The following is a 24,087-nucleotide window of genomic DNA, read 5'->3' as shown; positions in this document are numbered from 1 at the left end:
GAATCTACAAAGCCCATCCTCAACGCATAGAGCATACACACATCGGCGCACAAATATCTCTCATCCCAAGTAAAATAAACATGTGTTTGCTATCTTTTATAGCCATGGAAATGGCGTAAACTATTTGCAACTGCCGCTATGGGCGATCTGCAGATATAAAATATATACATATGTATACATATGTATGTATATATAGATGAGTTCGACGGATTTGTGTTTACAGCGCGTTTCGAATGTGAATAAACAAAAACGTGCTATGTAAATATTAATGAATGATTTGATTTTATGCTTTGCGTACATTTTACAGTAATAATTTGCACTTGATCAAAATTATTTTTCATTAATTAGCTTGCTCTCTCTCTCTCACTCTCTCTGTTTTTTGGTTTCCCCCACCAATTGCATTTATTTTTAACTATGCTGAACATTTAATTATGACAATGACAACAATGACCCGCGGTGTTTGGCGGCGTTTAAAATTTGTTGGCCGCCCGCCAATGGGGCGATGCAAAAAAGCAGATGAAACTGGTTAAAGAAATGCTACAGAGAACTGAGCAGAGGAATTCGAAATGTTTCGCTTGAGTAGGGGAATACCCTGTAGATATGTATAGGCGTTCAATGTTTATATTTCATAGAAATATGTTGGAGGAATTTTAAAATGTTGTTTTCAAAAGAAATACCAAAGATAAATATTTAAATAACAAATGAAATTGTGTAAGAACATTTAAGTCGAGCGAAATCGACTGAATATTCTATTCTAATAAAAAAAACACTTAAAACTTAATTGCTTGAGAGTTCAATGTTATGCCACGCCTCAATGGATAAACTATATAATTAAAATATTATTGACCAAGAAGAAAATCTAAATACATATGTTTATCTTAAAGGTAAAAGAAAAGATGTCAAGGATTATCAATTTAATATAATATCTCATATATAAGAATTCTTATTCCATTGCTCTCATGCTCAAAAAAAGAAGATTCTAAATTTTTGTTTGTACATTTATTTAATATATAAATTTGGTTATTCGTAGAGTTTTTAACAATTGTTGGTAGCAAAGCTAGAAGCACTGAGTACATTCAAAAGGGCCGGAAATCATTTGATTATTCGTTAATGACTAAGACTAAAGTCAATGAAATGTTGCTGGGATGGAGAGAGAAAATACAATTCGGATATACATACATATGTATGATAGTTATAGTCGAATAATACTTATATAGATAATTTAGTGGTTTTTCAAACACGACAGCTTTGTAAAGCTTAAAGTGAACCGATGGGCGGAACTGGTTCATTAAATGCAAATCGGGCAGCTTAGAGACAGAAAGAGACAGAGAGAGAGACAGAGCATTACTAGTATAAAGTCTCTCTTGTATAGAAGCTATCCCAGACCACAAACTCTTTGCTCTCCGGCAATGGCTTGAACTCCAGCTCTTCAGAGATGTTCAGGCAGAGCTCCGAGCCGCCCGGTCGCACCGGCTCCCATTGGATGGGCTCGATCAGGGAGCAGTTCGGATTGCCCTTGGTGGCGAACGATGTCCACATGCCGACGAGCCGCTCGATGGTGCGGTACTCGGGCGAGGCCTTGTCCAGCTTGTTGGAGAGCAGCGTGTAAAACATGTAGGATATATCGTCGCCATGGCACACTCCACGCACGTGCCGCCCGCATTTCAGATTGCGGTAGTGATTGTAGTGCGGCGAGTCCATGTCGAAGCGGTACAAGTAGGTGGGCGTGGCTGGGGCATAGGCGCCGCGCGCGAGCAGCGTGCGATGAATGCCGTGCCAGAAGTTCTTGATGCTCAGTATGCGCAGGCACTCGAACAGCTCCATGCTGGCCCGGTCGGCGTCGTCGAAATAGGCCAGCTTGAGGCGGCGCAGCTGCTCGGCCAGCTCGTTGGCATCGATGGCATCTCGGACGGGTCGCGGAATAATGGCCTCGAAGGCCCTCAGCATATGCTCCTTGTCCTGCAGCGTGGACTGGTAGCTGAAGAGGCCCTCGAAGGAGGTGCCACCAATGATGAGCGGAATCTCATTGCCCCAGGCGCTGGCCAATAGCTCGATATATGGCCGGGGCACGACGCAATCGTCACCTATGTACGGCTCGACGACGGGCCCGAAGGCAATTATCTCGTACTGACGATGCTCCTCCTGGGACACAATCGCATTGCAGTACTGTGCCAGGTGGTGCCCGGATGCGGATTTCAGGAACTGCAGCAGCTGCTTCTCATTGCCCTCCTCGCCCTTGTAGCCCAAGCGCTTGGCCAGCCGCTGGACGGCGCCTCGGTCCGGCTGGGTGGACCACTCGCAGAGCGCCGAACCCGACTGCACAATGGCGCGATGGAACAGGCCTCGCGCCTGCTCCGTGTGCATCAGCATGTGAGCGGAGGCTCCGCCCGCGCTCTCGCCCATCAGCGTAATGTTGTTCGCGTCGCCATTGAAGCTGGCTATGTGGTCGCGCACCCAGCGCAACGCCAGCACCTGATCCTTGAGGCCCGCATTGCCGGGCACCTGCAGCTCGGGGTCCTTAAGGCTGAGGAAGCCCAAGGCGCCGACGCGATAATTGAAGGTGACCAAAACCACATCGTGCTTCATAAAGTAGTCCGGCCCGTAGATGTCGCGCGTGGCACCGCCGATCTGAAAGCCACCGCCATAGATCCACACCATGACCGGCAGGGAACTGGATGATTCCAGCCGCTTGGCATACACGTTGATGTACAGGCAATCCTCCGCCCCCTCCACCACATTCGATATGGCGTTCTTCTGCAGCGGCTGCGCTCGAGTGTGGGTGCAGTCCTTCACCCCCTCCCAGGGCTGTGCTGGCTGTGGCGCCCGAAAGCGCAGCTCGCCCACCGGCGGCTGCCCGTAGGGTATGCCCTCAAACGAAAAGTAGTGCTCGCCATCATAGACGGTCTTGCGCTCCATGCCCTTCACCTTGCCGCATTTGGTCTCCAGCACTTTGGTGTGTCCGGTGCTCAGTCGATACTGAACGACCTTGTGGCCCACCGCCCTAAATGAGTGGAATATAATTTATGAAATTTATGAAATAATTGCTGAATTGAATGTGTTTAAGAATGTGAAGAATGGAAGTACTCGACTAGGAGATACTCTATTGTCCGTAATATTTATACATATGTATGTAAATGTACCTAAGCCATAAATTGTTTCAGTTCTCGACTAAGAGATACCCTAAACAGCCGTAACACTAAGAGTCTACCACTCGGGAGTACTCAACTAGAAGATACCCTATTCGTACATATATGTACGCAAACCAAAAACTGTGTCAGTACTCGACTAGAAGGTATCCTAACTAGCAATAAGACCAAGAATCTACCACCCGATAGTACTCGACTGGAAAATATCCGTAAGGAAATGTCTATTTTTTCTATTTAGTTATACATACTTACAACAAGACTTATACATTGTTGGATTGGGCGATACCCTAGCACAACTAATGAGCTACCATTTGCTGTTGATATACATACATATCAACACATACATACACACGCACACAAAAGCTTTCACGTTGTTTGCCTTGCAATTTACGCTGTAGCTGAAGTGTTCAACAAGTGGGTAACTCATATAATGGGGGATACTTCTCCTAGAAATTTATTGAATTGGGAGAGACACGCAAAAATAGCTCAGATTTACCATTGATTTTAATCGATATCTGAAGAATATATCGATTAATGTCAGTTACTTTCATATGTGGCTGTTATAGTATTATTATGATATAGAAAATTCCATCATTTTTTTAAGTTTCTTCTACACTACATGACGTCACGCCTTCTTTGTTTAACAAAACGCATATACCCCAAATATCAATCGATTGTTGGCTGCAAACATGTTGAAAGTCGCGCTTTACGCACTCGATTTCTTTATTTATTTGGTTTACCAATTATAAACATTGAATTATTCATGCCGCATGCCGAAAAATAACTCAAATTGAATGACGAGCAGTGCCTAAGCAATATTTGACTTGACTCGCACTTTTATTCCCCGAATGATAGACAAAGAGAAGTGAAAGTGCCAAGCCAATAAAAGAATTCTAAATTTTGATATTAAAATCGTCAAATATTTTGTGAATTTAAATAATTGAATAACATATTTAGACCTTTGGACCGGGCTATATCTGAAAATATATAATCATATATAAACAGACAGACAGACAAACAGATATCTTCGTCAAGCGTCTAGTCTCTATGCTGATTAGAAAGTTTATAGAAAGCCGTGTGAGTTTAGTATTAATAATTTGTACCTCGTATAATCTTTAAGTGCTTATGTGTGAGATACCGAAATATATATATATAGATTATATATAAAATGGAGATTATTCTATATACATTGTCTATAATGGGAATAGTTCTATATTATTCATTTTTCTAGGCTCTTCAAATCAAATGTATTTGCTTAGCCATATTTATTTAGGCCATTACAATGGGATTACCAGGAGATAACTTATCTATAATGGAACGACAACAATAAGAATTTAATAATAACAATATTATTGTGTTAGCCAAGCCAACTGCTACGACTAGGAAATACCCATCTATAGCCAGATGAGGAAGAAACTTTGGGCAAGCTGGATTTCCCACTTACTTTGCGGCTATCTTTATTTTGTCGGTCACACCCAGGCGCAAATCCATTTCAACCGTATGTGAATATATATATATACTTGTTTATATGTGCATATATGTATGTATATGTATGTATATATATCTTGAATTCAAACAGAACTGTTCCGCGGCACTTCCTACGCGCTCGAACGCCAAACAGACACTAAACTGTTCGCACAGTTTTGAATGCTCTGTTCCTCTGGCTAACTGATTAGATAAATTCGCGCCTAACAGCTGGCTACATAATATGTGTGCGTGTATATGTACGTATGTATATTAAAGCTGATTTTGAAGTGATGGAACTGTTTACAAACAGAAGTCAAATGGCTAAAGGTCAAATTGAAATGGAAAGAAAGAAAGAAAGAATAAAACTTCCTTTTGCAAACAAATACATACATACATACATATCTAACTATAAATAAAACTCAACATATACAAATGTAACCAAGTGCGTTGCTGTGTTTGTGTGTGTGTGCGTATTTGAGCAACAGGGTGGTTTCACAGGCACAATTAGGTCATCAGAATAGTTGAGACTCGAGGCGCCATTGCCCATCAACAGGCAGCGTCATCAGAATGGTCTGTAAATGCCGCTGTGACAGCAAACTTGACTAAGCCTTGCAAATACATATATACACATACACATACAGACAAACATAAATGTATATATATGTATATGTATATAAAAACACACACACACACATTTATTTATATATCCAGATGTAGCTGATGAGTCATGAGCTCATTGACTCTGCTTTTCGCAGCTCCCTATTTAGAAATGTTTGACATTAAGGTTCAACTTTTCGTTTAAAGTGTGAAAAAAATAAAAAAACGCACACACACACACTCGCGCAAATAAGAATCCAATTAGATGCTCTGTAAAATTGAGGCGTACAGACAGCGCCGCGGCATAAGCAATACATGTGGCAAAAACTCTTAGTATAATAAAAAGATAATTAAAACATTTATTTGTGTAAGACATGAGCATGATTTGTATACCCAGGGAGCATAGAAATTTTGTGGGTATATTGGTTTTGTTGAGCTGTATGTAAATGTTAATAGAAAGCGAGAATGATATATGATTCTTTAGTTATTATCAGTAACTGAAGTGATTTAGCCTCGTCTATTCGATAGATAGGTAGGCTAAGATAGGTAGCTATATGAACTAGGGTTTTGCAATCATTTATAACATCTACAATATCGCCAAGTAAATCATAATTTTTTGAAAAAATGATTTACTATTATTTAATATTGATTATTATTATTTAATGTTGATCTTTTATTTGTTTATTTCATTTTTATTTTTTTCATTTCATTTATTTTTTTAAATTAAATTTAATTTTTTTTTTTGTATTTATTTTTAATTTATTTTTTATTTTTATTTTTTTTATTATATTTTTAATTTATTTTTTATTTTTTTATTTTTAATTTTATTTTTGTTTTTTTTTTTTCTATTTTTATTTTATTTTCATTTTTTTGCATATGTTGTTTAGTTTTTATTTATTCATTTCCAGCTTAATCAATATTTATTGTATACATGAACCCAGCTATTTCTTTTTCATTACGAACTCGTAGTACGCAGTCAGGCGAGCACAATCAAAGTTCTCCAATGTTTTGGGAAACTCGTATAACATAAAGCTATTTTTGCAGTGCGCTATTAGAAGAGTCATGGAATTAACTGTGCAGAAATTCAACAGCTTGTGAGCAAGAAATAGAGCAAAATGTTTATTATAATTGCAAATTATTGATAATGATATATTCTATTCCATTAAGTTTTACATTATCATTATTGAACTCAAAGGAATCATTCAACTCAAAGGAATCATTCATAGGCTATTGAACAAAAATAATTATTCTGCATCGTGGAGCGTCAAGAAGTAATAAATACAAATTTTATTAGTTTATTTTAAAGTTATTTTTTTTTATTAATTTATTTTTAATTTGAGGCAGATGCAATTGCATCTTTTATACCGTTTTCCATTTGCTGCTCTTGAAAACTTGTCTCTCTAGCTTCTGCTTTGTTGAAATTGCCTTTAGAGTGCGATTCCCTGTGGGTTGCCCCGGCAATGACTCTTAACTCCGTGGCCCTTGTCTCCCGCAACCTGGCAACCTACTTGGGCGACAACCAGAAAAAGAGAGACAGAGCGAAAGAGACAGAGACAGAGAGTCTTGGCTGGCTTGTTTGTTTGTTGTCAGCCGAGCAAGTGTTGACTGTCTGCCAAGTGTCGTCTTCTGCTTGTGTTTGTTGCTTAATGTGATTATTTCACACTTGGTCTGGCTTTGAACTAACATTTCATTGGGCTCCATATAGTGTCCCACGCGGGAGTCGGATTCCGTGTCGGATTTGTTGTCGTTGCTGTTGTTGAGTTTCTTGTTGGTCTTTAGGTAGTTTACACTTGAAAATATTTTAGGGCTAACTCGATCTATGTATTTTTGTGTTATGCATAACTCTATAATAATTTTATAATATTTTGCAATTTCTAATTTCTATTTTAGTTGACTTTTGTTTTTATAAAAAAATATATATTATTTACATAAGATTTTAATAATACCAATATTTCTTTTATTTTTTTTTTAATTATTTACTTTTCTATAAAAAAAAACTTTACGCAAGAGAGTAAAGGAGGGCTGGGGCTGTAGTCAAATGCTGCAAATAAAAACTTATAAAAAGCTTAGAAAAGGTTTAAAATTAAATAACCCTCGCATTTAATTAAATTTCCATCATCCACACCCTGCGTCTGTCCAGGTGTCGCATGGCATCGCACTGTCTGTTGTCTGTTGTCTGTGTAGAACTCTTTTATTTCAAATGCTCGGCGTGAGTGCGTCTGAGTGCCGCATACCCCGCATGCCTTGACTGAAAAGGTGGCAAAGGTGAGGCGGCGGGGCTCTGTTGCCATGGCACATTGTGCAGATTGCGTTTGCAGCATTCGTTGCCGGTGTTGCCATCGACTAAATAAATAAATAAATACACAATGCAATTTAGGTATGCATGTTTGTTCGTTTGTTTGTTTGTTTGTTCGCTTCATTCTATTTGTGTGTGTGTGTGTGTGTGTGCGATTGTTGTTGCTTTGCTCCGTTTATACGACATTCGGTTGTTGTTGCCGGCGCCAATGCAACTGCACACTGACTACGCATCAACAAACATCGCACACACACATATGTATATAGTAATGCTTAAGCACACACACACATACAGCATAACATTTGTATCCTGCCTCGACCTCCAAGTACCAACGCTTTACATTTGTCTCTCTCTCCCACTCTATCTCTCTCGCTCGCTCGCTCGTTACGTTGTCGTCATTGACTCCCATCTTCATCGTCGTCGTCGTCTTCTTCTTCTATGCCTTCTTCGTGTTTACATGGCTGCCGCCCACTGTTAAAGGTGACGACCTCTTCTTGCCTTCTCCGCATCTCTCCCTCTCTCGACGTCTCTGTCGCTTCTACTTGTCTGCTGTTTGTTTTTGCCTTTCTTCTTCTGTTTGTTTGTTTTTGCTTGCCTGCCCTTTTGTTTTGCTGTTGTTAACTGGCAGCGCGTGTACAAATTGTTCTTCGAAATTTCCAGGGCTGGGCACATGGCGAAAATTTTGTTCCGTCATCCTGCATCCTTTGGCATTCTAATAAGAAAATTGTTTCGAGTTTTGGTTTTCCATACTCAACTATTTTTTTCTACATTGCTTAACAGCTTTTTTAGTTTAATGTTTAACATCGTGTTGATTTTCATTCTTTCGTGTAGGAGCTAGAAAAGAACTAGTTCATCCGTGTTCACTAGCTGGCGCACGCACTGGCTCGTTTGATGGCGCTTTTGCTTGTGTGCTCTTTCGCTTTGGTGTTTTTGTTTTAGCATTCGCCGCTTCAATTTGGCTCGTTTAGCTTCGGTTTCATAGCTGTTGACGCCTCGTGCCTCGTTCTGCTGCCCGCGACGCGTCGACGGCTGCGACTGCGTTGTTTGTTTGCATTTGTGTTTTAGCTGCGTTCCGCTTTGTTTTCCTTGCGCCCGCAGCACATAAAAACAACAAATAGTACGTACATAAGCAGCAGCAACAGCAACAGCAGCAACAGCAATGGCTATAACAACAGCAACTGCTACAGCAGCAGCAGCAGCAGCAGCAACAACAATAATAACAATAACAGGGCTCTGGCTCTATCAGCTTTTTAGCGCGACGTCGCAGTCAGTCAGTCGTCGTCGGTTGTCGGACGCAGGCGTAGGCATTCCAATTGGGACGCACGTTTCGAACTCGAATTCCCGTTCAATTTGTTTATTGGTTCGGTTCACTACGTCGTTTCATTATCTGTGCGTGTTTGCCTGTGTGAGTGTGTGTGATTGTTTGTGTGTGACGTTATCACGCACCAATTGCGGCAATCGCTTAATGAGCACTCACACTTTCAGCGGTGTCTGTGTGTGTGTGCCTGTTTGTATAAAACAAAATTGATAAATGCACAGCGTCAATAAAATAAAAATAAAATAAAATAAAAGCAGTATGTACATACATATGTATCTGACATACAAAAGTATTCACATGTATTCATGCTTAACAATGTTGAAGCGAAGTGTGTTAATATATTTTAAAGCAAACAAAAGTCACGGTTGTCAATGCGGTTCAATGTCTGCTGCCAGCTCTAGAGCTAGCCGAGCAGAAGGAACCGACTGAGATGACATCGACAACAGCAGCAGCAGCAGCAACAGCAACAGCAACAACGACAACACAACAGCAGCAACAGTGAGCGCAGTAATAATCGCAACGGTAGCCGGTAACGGTGGCATTGCCGCAAACTGGTTTAAGCCAAAAAGAAAACAACACCGATATATCAATGGCAGCGGCAAGAGACGCCGGGTCTGTTTAAGCCATTGCCTGATTTTGCACTAGTGAATCAGCATTCAAAGATCACAGCGTGATCAACGGTGTGCACGTGTAAACATTGTGACCGTGATGTTATATACTAAACAAAGTTGGAATTACAACAATACAAAAATATAAATTCAATTAAATTAAAGTTAAAAAAAATGCTAAGAATAATTGAATGTGCTTTACGTGCAATCAACAGTAATTACGACAGTTAACACGCATCAGATAAAATGTCATTGTCACGCTGCCATCTCTAATAACGCCCAACGATTGTTACTCTTATTAGAGTTCGCCCGGCCATTTTGCAGAGTGGAATTGCTTTAACCTCTCTGCGCGTTGGCCTTAGTGTGTGTGTGTGAGTGTGCGCACTCGTCAATGTGTGTGTGTGAACTACATGAATGTCGTGTACGACGAAAGGCGCTTAAACAAGTGCGCGCAAGCCAAGTTATAATAATAACAGCAACAGCAACAACAAGAGCAACTACCGTTTTGCGCGTTTAAAACACGCGGCGTCGACGCCTCGCTTACTTGGTTATTTCTGTATGCGTGTGTGTGTGTGTGTTTGTGCGTGACACGTTCGTGTTTGTGAAACGTTCTAAAAATAACCGTTTCATGTGCAGTCGCTGCTGCCTCTGCCTCTGCGTCTGCTCAGTCAACGACTACAACGTCGCGTCGTCTTTTGTATTTGTATTTGTTATCGGTTATTTAACTTGATTTATTTGCGTGCGACTGTTGATTTATGTCGCCTGAATGGGCTCACAGCAATAACAATAGCAATAACAGTTAATAATAATAGTAGTAGTAGTAGTAGTAGTAGTAGTAGTTGTAGTAATAATACTAGCAACTGCAGAGTGCGAGCAACAATAGCGGCAAGCAATAACAACTGCAACAACTTCAGACCAAGTCGCACGCACATTGTCATTTAAGTGGGTCAGACCTTAATTGGCGCACCCTGCCACCTCTCGTGCCGTCTCGCTTGCTCGCTTGCGAATAGCAAGTACCGCTATGTTGTTGTTGTTCCTGTGCGAGTCTATTTGAAGGCCACGCGCCTGCGATTCGTGCTTGATTTATCCTTGCATACTTGAAGGATGAATTGGTTTTTATAGGCAGTTAATGCTATGATTAATTGATATTATTTATGTTTTATGGCGCATTCGAGTTGCTGTTGATAGCTGCGTATCTTAGAGACAGACACAAAAAAAAAACTTTACGTTTTATTATTGTTGTTAATTCAGAGCTGGTTGAGGTAAAGCTCATTGGGAAAGTGATGCAGCTCGGCAGGTGGCATGCGATTCCATTAACTCAGCTGGCGTTGCATGCAGCACATGCAGCACATGCAGCACACCTATGCAGCTTGCACACACCTATGTAATTAGCTACAACTTAATCTGCAACGCCATCATCATTTCGGCTTTGGGGTCTATCACCGATCGCGTGCGTGAGTTTCGTGTCGAGAGGCCGGCCTGCAGTCTCGTTCTCATTCGCTCGAAACGGATGCGGATGCATCATCTGGCCGTCTGTCGGCATGTCGTTGTCTGTTGTTGCATTTTGCACGCCCAAATGCACAACAGCAACAACAACAACGACAACAACAACCACACTCGCCATTTGTTTATATCAGTTTCAGTTTAATTGAATTTTTGTTCGTGTTGTAATTAAGGTGTTGCCGCAAATAAATCGCAAATTTATCAACAAAACCGCAGAAATGTGATTCATACAAATGCGGCTTTGACTCAAAGTGAAAATGCTGTGAAATAAATATTAAAAAAAATATATATACATATATACACAAAACAAATACAATTATGAGATAGCAACTCTATCAAATTGCTTGTGATTAACTGTAAACGAGAATATATATTATATATATCTGACAATGGCACAGAATCTAACTGTTGTTGTCGGCGACAGCTCTAAGAGCAGCGATGCAGCCGCAAGCGTTGCAACTGCCGCAGCCGACGCAGCAGTTATCAATTTCAAGCCAAAGGATACGAATGGCTGGAGGGATTATAAGAAACTTAAGACCTATCTCATCCTAAAGGAACAGCAGAACGAAAAGGTAATTGAGCAGCAGATGGAGGAATTTACTAGAAAGATAGAGAATGAATCTATAAGGCCTATTGCAACAAGTTTTAATATACCTAAAGTTATTTATTTATAATTAATAAATAGCTTGAATAGCAGAAATTAGTTGGGTTATAAAGCTCAAAATTGTGAATACATTTAATGTAATTGATGCGAGTGTATAATGATATTTTATATGCATTAAAATTCTATAGAATTCATAAATATTTAAAATCAAATTTTGATTGAATTTATTACTAGAATAAATTACAATGAGTTCAATTCTCCGCACTCACATCGTTAAACTCTTTCAAAGAAATATTGTTATGAGATGTGATTTGAAATTAAAGATACCCTGTAAAAAAGTTTAATTGGTCCTACAAGGCTTGGTTGAGCGATAATCGAAACTTTTTTGGAAAACCCGAGTATAAATTCCAGTAGTTTCATTAGCTATATATAAGTTTTATTATTATTATATTTTTTTAATACAAATTTAATATAATTATTAATTAAGTTATTTTAAATTTTTTTGTTTTTATTTATTTATTTATTTTTTTTTATATATATATTCGTAAACTCATTAAACATTTCGCATTTCTGTACTCACCAAGAAAAACCTTTATAAAATATTACACAAGCATTTTCATAGGAATACTCAATGCATAGAACTTCATTTCAAATGCAATGAATATTTAATCGTGGCTAGAGAAAAATCCAGATCGTAGATAACTCTGAGAACGGAAGCAATCGTTGGTGATTGCGCAACTTGATTGGGAACTTCCTATAGCTCTGCCGCAATTTACATACATATACATAAATGATTGAGAATATTATCATATTGAGCGTATCGAATAAATAATAATACATTGTGTATTTAGCGTTAATAGATAACACAATCTATGAGATAGGTGGGGAATGTTGGCATAATTACCAATATCTATTAACAAATGAACGATTCGATGTTACTGTTGTATATGTATGTTGTATGGAACTGTACGATCTATTAGCCATGCCAATAGAGGCAATAAAATGTATTCGTATTGACCCAAATAGCCAGCAAGTAAATTTATTGTGCTCTGACATCGATGCATATTAATCGAGTAAATAAATAAATAACTAAATGCATAGAACATGTTGTTGTTGGCATTGAGAATTGCAAAAATAATTCAAATTCAGATGGAGCAATTGCAAAACAACGAAAAAAAAAAGCATTAAGAGTGGAGATAAAACTGAATTTGTTTATTATAGTGGAGATATAATAAAACTGTGCAAATGTATTAAGCACTCACAGATAAACGATCTATTAATGGATGGGAGTTTTATTTAATATCAGTAATTGGTTTTATTTTTAAATGGGAAATTCAAGAATTACTTATTAACAGAAGAAGAAATTTTAAATAGATAAATATATATATATCTAAACAGAAATACAAATCAGCTTAGATTCGTAAAAAAAAAGATACTTTTTTTTTTTTTTCTTGAAGTTTGAACTCACGAACAAACGCCCATCTCTCTCTCTCTATGTCTCTGTCTCTGTCGCTCTCACGTTGGCACTGTAATTAACAAGCAAACAATCAAACAAAAGGCGAAACAAAAGTTATAACCAGAAAAAAAGAGAAGAGAAAAAGTCTCTTCACATAAAGTTATTAAACGGTCATGACCCCCATTTTGAAAATGCTTATCAACAACAACAACAATAAGAACAACAGCAACATGGAAACCGAGGCAACAACAACTGCAAAAAAATGTGCGGCAGCTGTGTACAAGTGGAAGGGGGACAGCAAATGAAACGAATGAACATGGAAAACGAGCATAAAAAAACAGAGCGCACGAAAAATGACGAACGTGTTCGCTTAAGCGAAGAGCAAGGGCAAGGGGGAGGGGAACGCAGAGAGCCAAAGTAGTGAGTGAGTGGCAGATAGAGGGCAAAGATGGGAGAGCCATGGAGCGGGAGCGAGAGAGAGAGGAGTGAAGAGTGCCGCCAACAGAAGCCAACGGCGCAGGCGACGCCATTTGACCGCGCGGCGTCGGATCAATAAATATGGATGACTTGACGCTGTCCAGATTGATGTGTGCAGAGAGGGAGATTCAATGTGTGTGTGTGTGTGTGTGCGTGTGTGTGTCATGGACTGTCAGTTGTGCCCGGGACGAGTTGTGTAATAAAAATGCGCGCATATCAATGTCAAAAAATCTGACACACAATGGAAATAAGAAAAGTAAACAAACAATTAAATTGCTTAGTGCCTAATAAAATAAATGAATGCCGGTTGAGTTTGCGTGTTTGTCTTAACCAGATACGACTGGAAACGGCAGACAGATGCCCAGATACGAAACTCTGGCTCTGTCTGACAGTCTCACTGTCTCTCTATAGATAGATATGTACATTTTATATTTATGTGCATATATATGTATGGATATGTATGTATATATATGCTTGGCACAGATACAATTTGAGCAAAGTGGAGGATTTGCGAACAAATAAACAGAGTAAACATATATAAATAAATACAAACACACACACACGCACACATAGACATACTTGCATGTAGGTAGATACCTACATACGTCTGTTTCTATGGGAGCTACTTGTGCGTATACGTAATATATCAAATGGCTCTTGTCATATGCTGATGGACAGGCCATGCGAATTAATTTGACGATGCTTATGAGCTGCTTAAGTAACAGCGGGTGTGTGTGTGTGTGTGTGTGTAACAATCTGATGATGTTTATGGCTCATATGATCAACATTCATTCAATTAGATGAAAGAGCCTAAGGATTATCTTCAGCGTTCGCTTTGCCTCGCCATAAAATTGAGTTAAGGGCATAATTTGTAGGCCTAAAACCCATAAATTATCGGTTTTATGGCTAGAGTTTGATGACTACTCAGCTGATTGATGATCGATTCGCGTTTCGTCATAAGAATTGTAAATGATTGTCACTCGTTTGAGTTGGTTTGGTTGATCGCATTTGCAGCTTTTGAACTTCATTAAAATCTTGTTGCCTATTTAGCTTACCTAAATTGTAATATATAGTACTTTACTACCTTGTACTACTACTGTTAGACTATATAAACAAATATATTTGTATATACTTTGTGTAGTTTTCTTCTTCTAGAAGATTAAGCGACTAAAACTATTTCTATATTCCAAAGATTTATGGGCGTGCATCCCCTATGATACGATATAAAATCAGATGTTTATAAAATCATATATATACAGCTAGAAGATGGAACGCTTTTAATGACCTGCATATATAGACCTAGAAATTATTTAGTTTTCAAATAGATTTCTGTTTAAGGAAAAGATTTTCATTTTCGTTTAACTCAATATACATATGTATATTTAGTCTTACTTAATGCCCTGCATTCCATTTATCTCAGTTTAATTAAACGATATATAAATCAATCAGTTTGTAGCTATATTTTATCTTTTTAAAACTCATTTATATTTCGTAATTCTTGTTTAGGTTATTAGCAAAACAATTTTTAATGTTTTCCTTTGCTGTTTACGAAATGTTTTATTATAGCACTTGAAGATTGATTTATTATAGCATAGAATTCGGTAAAAATGCAAGCAATGCTGACATTATAGATGAAACGAAATTAAATGAAATAATTTATATCATGGCTGTTCGGATCTTGGATATTTCCGCTTGTATTGTTTTGCTTTCAAAGAGTCATTTACCAACACTAAATTGATGTGCTGAGTATATTGTTTTGAGGTCATAAAATGGTTTACGACTTGATCTTTGCAATGGGAATACCCATAGAGCTCAGCTTAATTCTATTTTCAGTGTTAATAGCTTCAATAATATTGATTTACTGCACTGCGAGCTCCACAAAAAATAAACAGTTATAAATTTGTTTCACTATAGCAACAGCCACCAAACAGATAGCTAATCTGACTCATAGACATTACGAACCCATTTTGACTGATGTGCGTTAGAATTCGCAAGTGCGGTAAATGATTTTAAATAGCCACGCTCTCATATTTGCACTTCACACTTCGAGTGGCGTGAGTTCAGATTGTTGTTCTGTTTATTTATAGACTGTATACCCTATAAATATACTCAAAACGGGCACTACGAAGTCACGCGTAGGGGGTGAAGATTTTGTTGTTTATTATGTTTACGTATATTTGCTAGATGTGGGCTAAGATAACTCAATTCTGTTTGTTCGAATGATTTCAACTGATGTATACCTTGTAAACTGCGTAGTAAGATGATGCTGTAAACAATTTCATATTTTGTATACCCTATAATTTGTGTACTCTATAAATAAATGGTAATTAACTGCTATATATTTAGATTATCTGACGTATATTTGTTAAAGGTGAAACAAGATGGTTTGATTTTTGGTCTTGTTATTATAGTTATTATAGTTAATAGATACCCTGTAAATTGCAGCATTGTGTAGAAAATTATTAATTTTCTGATGGGATTCATATTTAATATTAACGATTTTTGTAAAATTTTAATATAAGAATTTAAAGAACCCCATTTTGGTACATTGTAATTGGTATGACGTGAAATTTAACTTCAACCTTTTGTAGTATACCCTATAAATATGCGAAAATTAAAAAAATAATTAAGACGAAATAAGATAACTAAAGTCAATATATACTATTTATATATTGTATTTTATTAACATGTAATATATTAGTAAAATGCGACTTAAGTTTAAGATTTTAAGTTTTCAGTATCCCGTTCGACAGATTTAGACTAATGGATACCCTGTAAACAGCTGACTTACTTTGATTATATCGATTCAACTCATTTATATATTTATATTTTATATATTTATTATCCAAATTTAATAAGTATTCATCAATTTCGTTTATTAATTATCCAAATTGAATAGGTATTAATGCATTTCCCGTATTCATTTCAGGCTGCTCACACGCCGGAGTCGCAACGGTCGTATATGCTGCGCAAGCGCTCGACGCCGGCGCCAGTGACGGAGCGGACGACCTTCGTGTGCTACACCTGCGGCACGGATACGCCCTCCTCGCAGCTGCGCCTGGTCTACTGCTGTCCCAACACGGAACGCGAGCCCTACTATCCGTTCATCAAGACAATGAAGCCCTTCAAAAACGCTAGTCCCATCAGTCCGCAGGGTGAGTGATGTCGCCTCCGATGCAAGTGTGAATGATAATTAACGAAATTGCATTCTCCAGGCATGGTGCAGATCTGCGCCGGCTGCTGCGAGAAGCACAGCAGCCAGGCCGAGGGCGGCCCCCCGGTACCTGCTGCCACCTCGGAGTCCGGAGCAGCGCAGTCCCTGGAGTCCGGCTCGGCCATGTACAGCGCCAGCGGCGCCATCGCCGGCAATCATGTGACGGCGTTTGTGGGTCGCAATTCGCCCTCGGAGAAGTCGCTCGCCAATTCGGATTCAACGAGCAATGTGCGCTTCAAGGTGAGCCAGGCCAGAGCCATTCCATTGCGGCTTAATCCGGCCAAGAGCTACATTTCCGGGTTTCCTATTGCTGCCAGTTCCAGTTGGTTCTCTCCCAAGCAAGACAAATCATTTTGCATGTCAATAACAATTTGTGCGTCTTCAATTCGTTTTTCTTCTCTTTCATTTCATTTCCAATATATCTCAGTCAGTGTGTGTGTGCGTGTGTGTGTGTGTGTGTAATCGTCTTGTTGTGTCTATACGTGGAAATTTACTAGCTGTCGATTACAGTAGGAACTCAAATATATACGTATATGTAGGAAAAGCGATTACACATCGCAGGAAAAAGCAATGAAAACGACTTTGAAATACCCTAGACAAAAACAAGAAAGTCCGATTAAATGGGAAATTCCGTTTTTGAAATATTCTATTAAATATAATCTTATTTGACCGTAGGAAATTTCATTATTATCATAACAGACTGCCTGTAGATATACGCCCTTTTGTGTTTCGGTGCACAGGGTATATGCGTACATATTATACACTCTGAAATGGAACTTTGCAACTCGGACCGTGTCGCGCTAATGAGAGCAAGTCTGGGAAGCGATAACACCTCGTCGATCTCTGCCCTCGCGTCTGATAACCAAATGAACCCAGAGAGCATTTCTCAAAGGTGATGACCTGCCAGACGAACGGACAGAGAGACATACAGACAGACAGACGGACGGATGGACAATGGGAATGGACAGACTAGTGGTGCTTGGGCACACATGTTGAGTAATCCATTTGCATGCTGAAGGTCGGCAGCGGCGATATCAATTATGTGGAATGGACGAGTAGGAGAGAGCTGATAAGAAGGATGGCGGGGAGGCAGCTTCATTAGTTGCTGCTTATCAGTGCGAGTGGAGTGGGGTATGGGGTATGGGGCCTGCGGGGTGCGGGGTGCGGGAGGGCAGGCGGGGCAAGTCGAGTGTCAACATGTTAACCAATTTGAGTCAACAAATGTCAAGATTAGATTGCCCCATCGCATGCACACGGCAGAGCCGCATGGCCAGGGACGGGTACGAAACGGAGCGGGCAAGGGCGGTCGCAGGTCTGCAACCTGCGGATCCATGGGCGCCTCAATTACCGTTCAAGATCTGGGCGCGGCTGGGGGCAAATAGCCGTCCCCACTCGAAGCTAAACAAGACGCACAAATTAAACGAATTATTGTATAAATAAACAAAAAGCAAGAGACTCCAATACAAGCCCCAAAAAGTGGGTAAACTTGGACTGGCCTGTCGCGCTCCGTAGCCCCATCTCCATCTGCCCCAAACTGGTTTCACTGATATGCCACACATTGTTTTGTTTAAACTCGTTTATTTATAGCTCCTCTTTTTTCTTTCTATTTTTTGCTTTGTGTAGTTTATTTATTATTCTTACTTTTATTTTATGTTTTTCCCACTTTTTTTTTTAAAGAGACATTAAACTCTAGTTTCAAGTTTCCAAAAATATTTAGTGACAGCCAAGTTAATTGAAAGACAGCCGTAAATTATTGCAGCTGCTCTCGAGTTATTTGTGGCTTTCGTTAGTTCCTAATTGATTGTTGATTCGGCTCGAAATTGCCAATTTCATAGATTATCACGATTGAGCAGCAGTCGTGCAGCAGTTTATATTTTATTCAATCAATCTTGAGTTTGGCATTTCAAGTGCAAGTTATCTACGATAGTATATTTATATTTATAAATAATACGACCATATCTAGCAAAATACAATTTGTATCAGCTAAATGGGTTTTCGTATCTTGTCTTGAATGTGATTCATTTGATAATCAGAGGTGAAACTTTATGCAAACGTTCTTAAAATACTTGTAGAGTTTCCTTTATCATATAGAAAAATTTTATTATAGAATCTCAGGTATAAGGTAAATCAACTTTTAGAAACCGAAGTACAAGCATAAAGCTTTCATATTATATTAAAATGAAGGTTCGACTATCTTTTGAAAAGGAATTAATTGGGTTAGCACTAAACTATCAATACTTACCTTACTATAATACACCCCAAAGCATATGCAAGTTCTGGAATTTCCACATTCATTCATATAACTATTTCTGTTACTGATAAATATTATAATTTATATATGGGTATAAATAGTATGCATAGTACCTGCATTGCCTTGTAGCTACTCATTCTGTTGGCAGCCTTGGCTGAGTTTAACGACGTTCATAAATATGACAACATATGCAAACATCTTGTCTATTGGACTTCTAAAACAATTGCAAAATAAATACTTGGGCTTTACTTTACTTTTTTCTGCTTGTTTTTGGTGATTTCAGCTCTTCCTCTCTTTATCTGTCGTTTGTTTGCTTCGCGTGTCTGCAGCGCTGAAATTGTCTTTGGGCGTGCAAATAATTGTTTAGCTGAGCCGAAAAAAAACGAGAAACATAAAAAATTATTATCTTTAAACAGGTGCCAGAGCGCGCAATGGAGAAAAACCTTTGCCCCAGTTAGCCAAAAAGTAAACTTGTTTATCTTTGTCTATCAGGTGCATAAATGTATTCTAAACTCGGGAGCCTGATAAGCGAAGGTCAGAGCTCAGCAGAAGAGGAAGCAAATTAAATATAGATAAATGCAAGCGAACGAGTGAGTTATCAATAGACCTGTGGGCGGAGTCTCCATAGCTGTCATAGCTGTCACAATACCACATATACTATATATGGTATATGGGCTGGCTCTTGCATTCAATTTTCTTCTTAGCAGATAACAGATAATTAAAGTGTGATAATATATTGCGCAAATAGCTGCGTGCCATGTCATTCATAGCATTATGCTAAATCAAATATAAACAACGGCGCACACCTATTTATCCATATCTATATCATTTTTATAGTACGCGCTCGACGTCATAGAGGCCATGATTAGGTTTACCTTGTGCAACCCAGCAGAGTGTATATACATTTATTGTAATTTCGTTTATTGTGAGGCTAGTAAAATGATGTCATGCCAGACATAGAGCCTGCCTCTGATAAACAATATAGTATTTGAAGTACCTACAGAGGGATTAAAAGAGATTTGTTCTCTTATCTCGTACTATATGTAATACATAGATCGATGTTGATAGTGAAAATGATCAGAGAATACATTATTCGTGGCACAAAAATCAGTAGATCTCAGTAAATCCGAGGAAACGTTTATAAAGAAATATATACATATTATAAATATATTTTACTAGAACTTTTAGTTCAGCGATTCGAGCAATTCAGAAGAAAAACTGTTTAGCACTTTGAAAACATTTGGAAGCTACGCTTTAATGGCACTTGATTGGACGAGTATTTCGAAAACCAGAAGAGAGTTTGGCACACATTCGATTGCCGAGTCATTGTGAGGGTGGGCGGGCTCTTGAAAATGTTGCGGCGCCTACGAGCAGTTCGAAGAAGAGAGCTCTTGAAATGGAGGAAAGAGTTCGTATGCAGTAGCAATAGAGCTGTAAAAAAATCATCTGCAAAAATGATTATTATTATGGGTAAAACAAAAAGAAAGTTTGACATAGATAGCAGGGTATACACGACTCTGGAATACCCCCTAGATAACCTTTACTTCTAACTGATATCAATTTGAAAGTGAAATCAACATAGAGTGGCGAACTGAGAAGCGGATTGTTCTAGATCGAAACTGGATTCTAAAACGATGCGAACTTCTGATACATATACAATAGTATAGAAGTTAGTCTAGCCATAAGTTCTTAATGAATTTATTAGAGTTAAATTGAATTTACAATTCAAAGGGAGTTTATCAGCTCAGAGATCATTAGTTGATACTCAATCAAATAGTGATTTATGTCGCCGCAAAGTGACTCAAACTTGAAATCAGCCACAATTCATCATCCACAAATTGTAATTGAGTTCATTTTTTGGGGTAAAACCGGTTCTGGGCAGTTAGAGCAATATTATTCCAGCTGTACTGATAAGAGAAACAAAAAGTAGAAAAAAATAACGAAAAACGAAAAGCTAAAGCCATCTATCGGAAGAGGTACAGCGAGCGTAGAGCAAGGTAGGCGTAATGCTTACTGATTAGAAGTGTGTGCTCGACACTCATACAGCGAAATGTGGTGTAGAGGCGATAAGGAGGATTTGAAGCGGCTCGAAGCGGTTGGGAAGGGAACTCGATTCGAGTGGTGGCTCTTGAAGAGAATATCAATTGTATGAAATATTAAATAACATTTGATTAGATAAGTTGCGCACGACGCGATTCGCATGTGCGTCGTCGCTCTGTTTATGTCTACAACTACGTTTTTTGTTTTTTTGATTTTTAGTTTTATTAAATATATCAAACTCTCTATTACAGCCGTACGAGACCTGCTCGAACAACTCGAACTCGAATACGGCGCGCGACTTCAAGCAGATCCGGCGCAACGACTCCAGGCCCAGTTCGCCCAGCTCAACCCAAGGACATATCGAGAATGGCCACGCCCAGTATCCGTAAGATGTTGTACCTTAGTTATTCCAACTCCTTACTAATAGATGTGTATTTCCATGCATCCGCAGCTGCTCCATTTGCAAAGTTCTCTGGCCGTCCAATAAAATGGATTGGCTTTATACTAGCGCCGAGCACATGAACTCGCATGCCATGCACTTTCCCTGTCTCAAGGGCAATGTCAGCAGCAGTAGCAATGGTCTTAGCAACAACAACAACAACAACAATAATAACAACAACAACAATAACAACGAACTGAACAACAATCGTGTGCTAGCCTGCAAGGATTGCATCAACTACTTAACCAGCCAGTGGGAATCAATGGATGCAGAGCGTGTGCCATTGGAGCACAGAAGGTTTCGTTGCATGCATTTTTTATAGATCTATATTAGAGTGGAAACTAATGTAATGCTCTTGCCTTGCAGATACAAAATACCCTCGCCCATGCTGAGCTCCAGTTCGCCGAATGGATCTCGCCACGGCGCCATGAGCACCTGCACGCCGCCCTCAACACCCTCGGTCTCCTCGTCAACGCCAGCCAGCACCTCAATCTACTGTTTCCTCTGTGGCCTGCACTCGGATCTAACACTAGCCAGAGTTCTATACGGCAGCAAAGAGGTAAAACTGTCTTAGGATATATCTCAAAAGAGAGAGAGAGAGAGAGAGAGAGGGAGTGAATAATATTAAAAGGCGTCATTAGTTTAAGTAAATTAGGTCAGTTTAAGCTAAGCACGCATTCTGTAAATTATTCGAAGTGTCAGAGATAAGTTTGTCGCAAAAATTATAAGCTTTTCTATTGAACTCTGCTCGGAGCCCGTTATCTATTCTAATGCTACTTAGTTTTATTATAGGTTTAATTGTACTACTATAATAAGTGGGTTCTGGGAGATTACTTAAGTTGGCTATGCTAATAGGCCTTGAAAATGTACCATCTATACAAATTTATTTTTAAGAAAGAAAAGAAATTTATTTAAATTATAAATAAGTCAATGAGAAAATCGCATATATTTATTCTAAGAATTCTATATATTTAATAACTGAACTTCAGTCAAGTTGAGCAATTATTTTCAAAGCCATATAATCTCTGGAAACTTGAACCTTAACGAATTTCGTTATCTTAGATAATGCTCAAGTACATTTATTATTGATTTTGATTTCAATTAGTCAAAGCTCGTAATTTTTACAATCAAGAAAAGCAGACTGATAACGAAATTCATTTAAATTTCTAAGAACACTAACAAAAGACCATACCCTAATAATCAATTATCAAACTGGAATACGCAGACAAAAATATAATTCAATATGTTCATGGTCTTTTATCAAACCCAAAGATTATTATACGAAATATGAAGTAAGCGATTGAAATTTTCTGTTGGTTATAAGATTTTTGATATATTATTTTTTTTAAAGAGCTGTTAAAAATTAAATGTTAATGTGATACCTTTAAATACCAATCGGAACTTGAATAGAAACAGACCCTAATAATCTGTTGCTTCTGATAAAAATAAGTATATATTATAATTTATTTATAGTACACAGCTCAAGGTCGACATTTATTTCTATTGCAAAATTCATAATATATTAACTTATTAGGTATGCTTGCAAATATTTATAATTCACTATTACAACTGTTGTCAACTGTTCTTTTATTGCTAAGATCCGTTAGTATCAAGTACTGTAAGTAGGCTAGCTTACATCTAATCCCCATGAATGGAACACGTTTACAAATGTTGTTCCAGTTGTAAAGATAAGATTGCGAAATTGCAATTGATAGCAATAATCCATACATAAACAAATAATTAGATAGATAAATATATCAGTTTGCTAGATAGCGCTGAGGCTTGACTCATATAAAGTATGCTTAGATATAAGTATATAATTAGAACAGCGTGTAATCTTTCGGCCAGGCCGGTACGCAAATTTATTGATTTGCAATTATACAAAGCATGAAAGATTTAAATATTGGAGCAGATAGAATTATATTTTGCATATATTATAAATTGATTATTAGGAATTAGACAAGTCATTATACTAACTGTGAAAGTGTATTATAGAGAAGCTGGAATAATGTGAATTACGACTGTTTACAGTGCAAATTTCAATCAGAGCTGTAATTATAAAACAAATGATGGCTATATAACACCTTTTACATTTAGATATGAGGCTAAAGGTTAATTATTTGAATAATTGTTTTTTGAATTTATTAGTAAATTGAATATGAGCACATGATAATAGTATGTATAGTAGTTATAGTACTTAGTAAATAAGCAAGAGTACACCTATTTATGTTATAGCGTTATGTCTTAAAATGATTATCCTATCCTTCTAAGCTTAATTCTAAAACATTTTCTTAGTTTAAAATTATCTAAACATTAATACTCTAAGTATATAACATAAATTTGTGCTAAAAATTTGAATCAAACTAATTATATTTTGAGATATATGTAAAGGTATTATTTGTATATAGTGAAGTATACATGTAGAGCGTGAAGTATAATATCAAGTATAAATATCAAGATAATATTTATATAATACATTATTAATATAATATTTATATAAATATTAATATAATACATTTTGTAACATAGTAGGAAATCAGAACTTTTTATTCTTTTATTAATATAAAGTTAAGTAATGTAAATATAATATATAACATTATGAAATCAGGATTTAATATATTGTTATATTAATATATGTATTTAATATTGTTGTACTTAGTTTTATGTGTTC

At 37.9% G+C, this 24,087-nt stretch overlaps 2 protein-coding genes across 3 annotated transcripts in view; one reads left to right on the top strand and one right to left on the bottom strand.

Annotated features, from left to right (window-relative positions):
* px (MAP7 domain-containing protein plexus) overlaps positions 1–24,087 on the top strand; it is a 95,458-nt gene that overhangs the window by 19,627 nt on the left and 51,744 nt on the right. For both annotated transcript variants that reach the window (XM_018105571.3, XM_018105570.3), the window contains exons 3-7: positions 16,402–16,627; positions 16,688–16,926; positions 21,229–21,362; positions 21,429–21,713; positions 21,783–21,975. In XM_018105571.3, the coding sequence (XP_017961060.1) occupies positions 16,402–16,627; positions 16,688–16,926; positions 21,229–21,362; positions 21,429–21,713; positions 21,783–21,975 (1,077 nt within the window). The remainder of the gene's footprint in view (positions 1–16,401; positions 16,628–16,687; positions 16,927–21,228; positions 21,363–21,428; positions 21,714–21,782; positions 21,976–24,087) is intronic.
* Positions 1,080–4,770, bottom strand: gas (gasoline). Its single transcript, XM_018105575.3, has 2 exons — positions 4,591–4,770; positions 1,080–3,001 (listed from the first exon to the last, which is right to left on the bottom strand). The coding sequence occupies exons 1-2, from the start codon at positions 4,635–4,637 to the stop codon at positions 1,348–1,350; spliced, it is 1,701 nt and encodes a 566-aa protein (XP_017961064.1). The 5' UTR covers positions 4,638–4,770; the 3' UTR covers positions 1,080–1,347.

This window comes from Drosophila navojoa, chromosome 5, assembly GCF_054131105.1.
Source record: "Drosophila navojoa isolate 15081-1374.11 chromosome 5, UAZ_NAV_1.0, whole genome shotgun sequence".
Taxonomy (NCBI): domain Eukaryota; kingdom Metazoa; phylum Arthropoda; class Insecta; order Diptera; family Drosophilidae; genus Drosophila; species Drosophila navojoa.
This window is presented reverse-complemented; position numbering and strand designations above follow the sequence as displayed.

Bases quoted from the DNA above. Each gene is read 5' to 3' on its own strand.
- gas (XM_018105575.3), bottom strand. From the start codon at position 4,637: ATGGATTTGCGCCTGGGTGTGACCGACAAAATAAAGATAGCCGCAAA. The intron at 3,002-4,590 runs GTAAGTGGGAAA...CCACTCATTTAG, and splicing joins AAAATAAAGATAGCCGCAAA to GGCGGTGGGCCACAAGGTCG.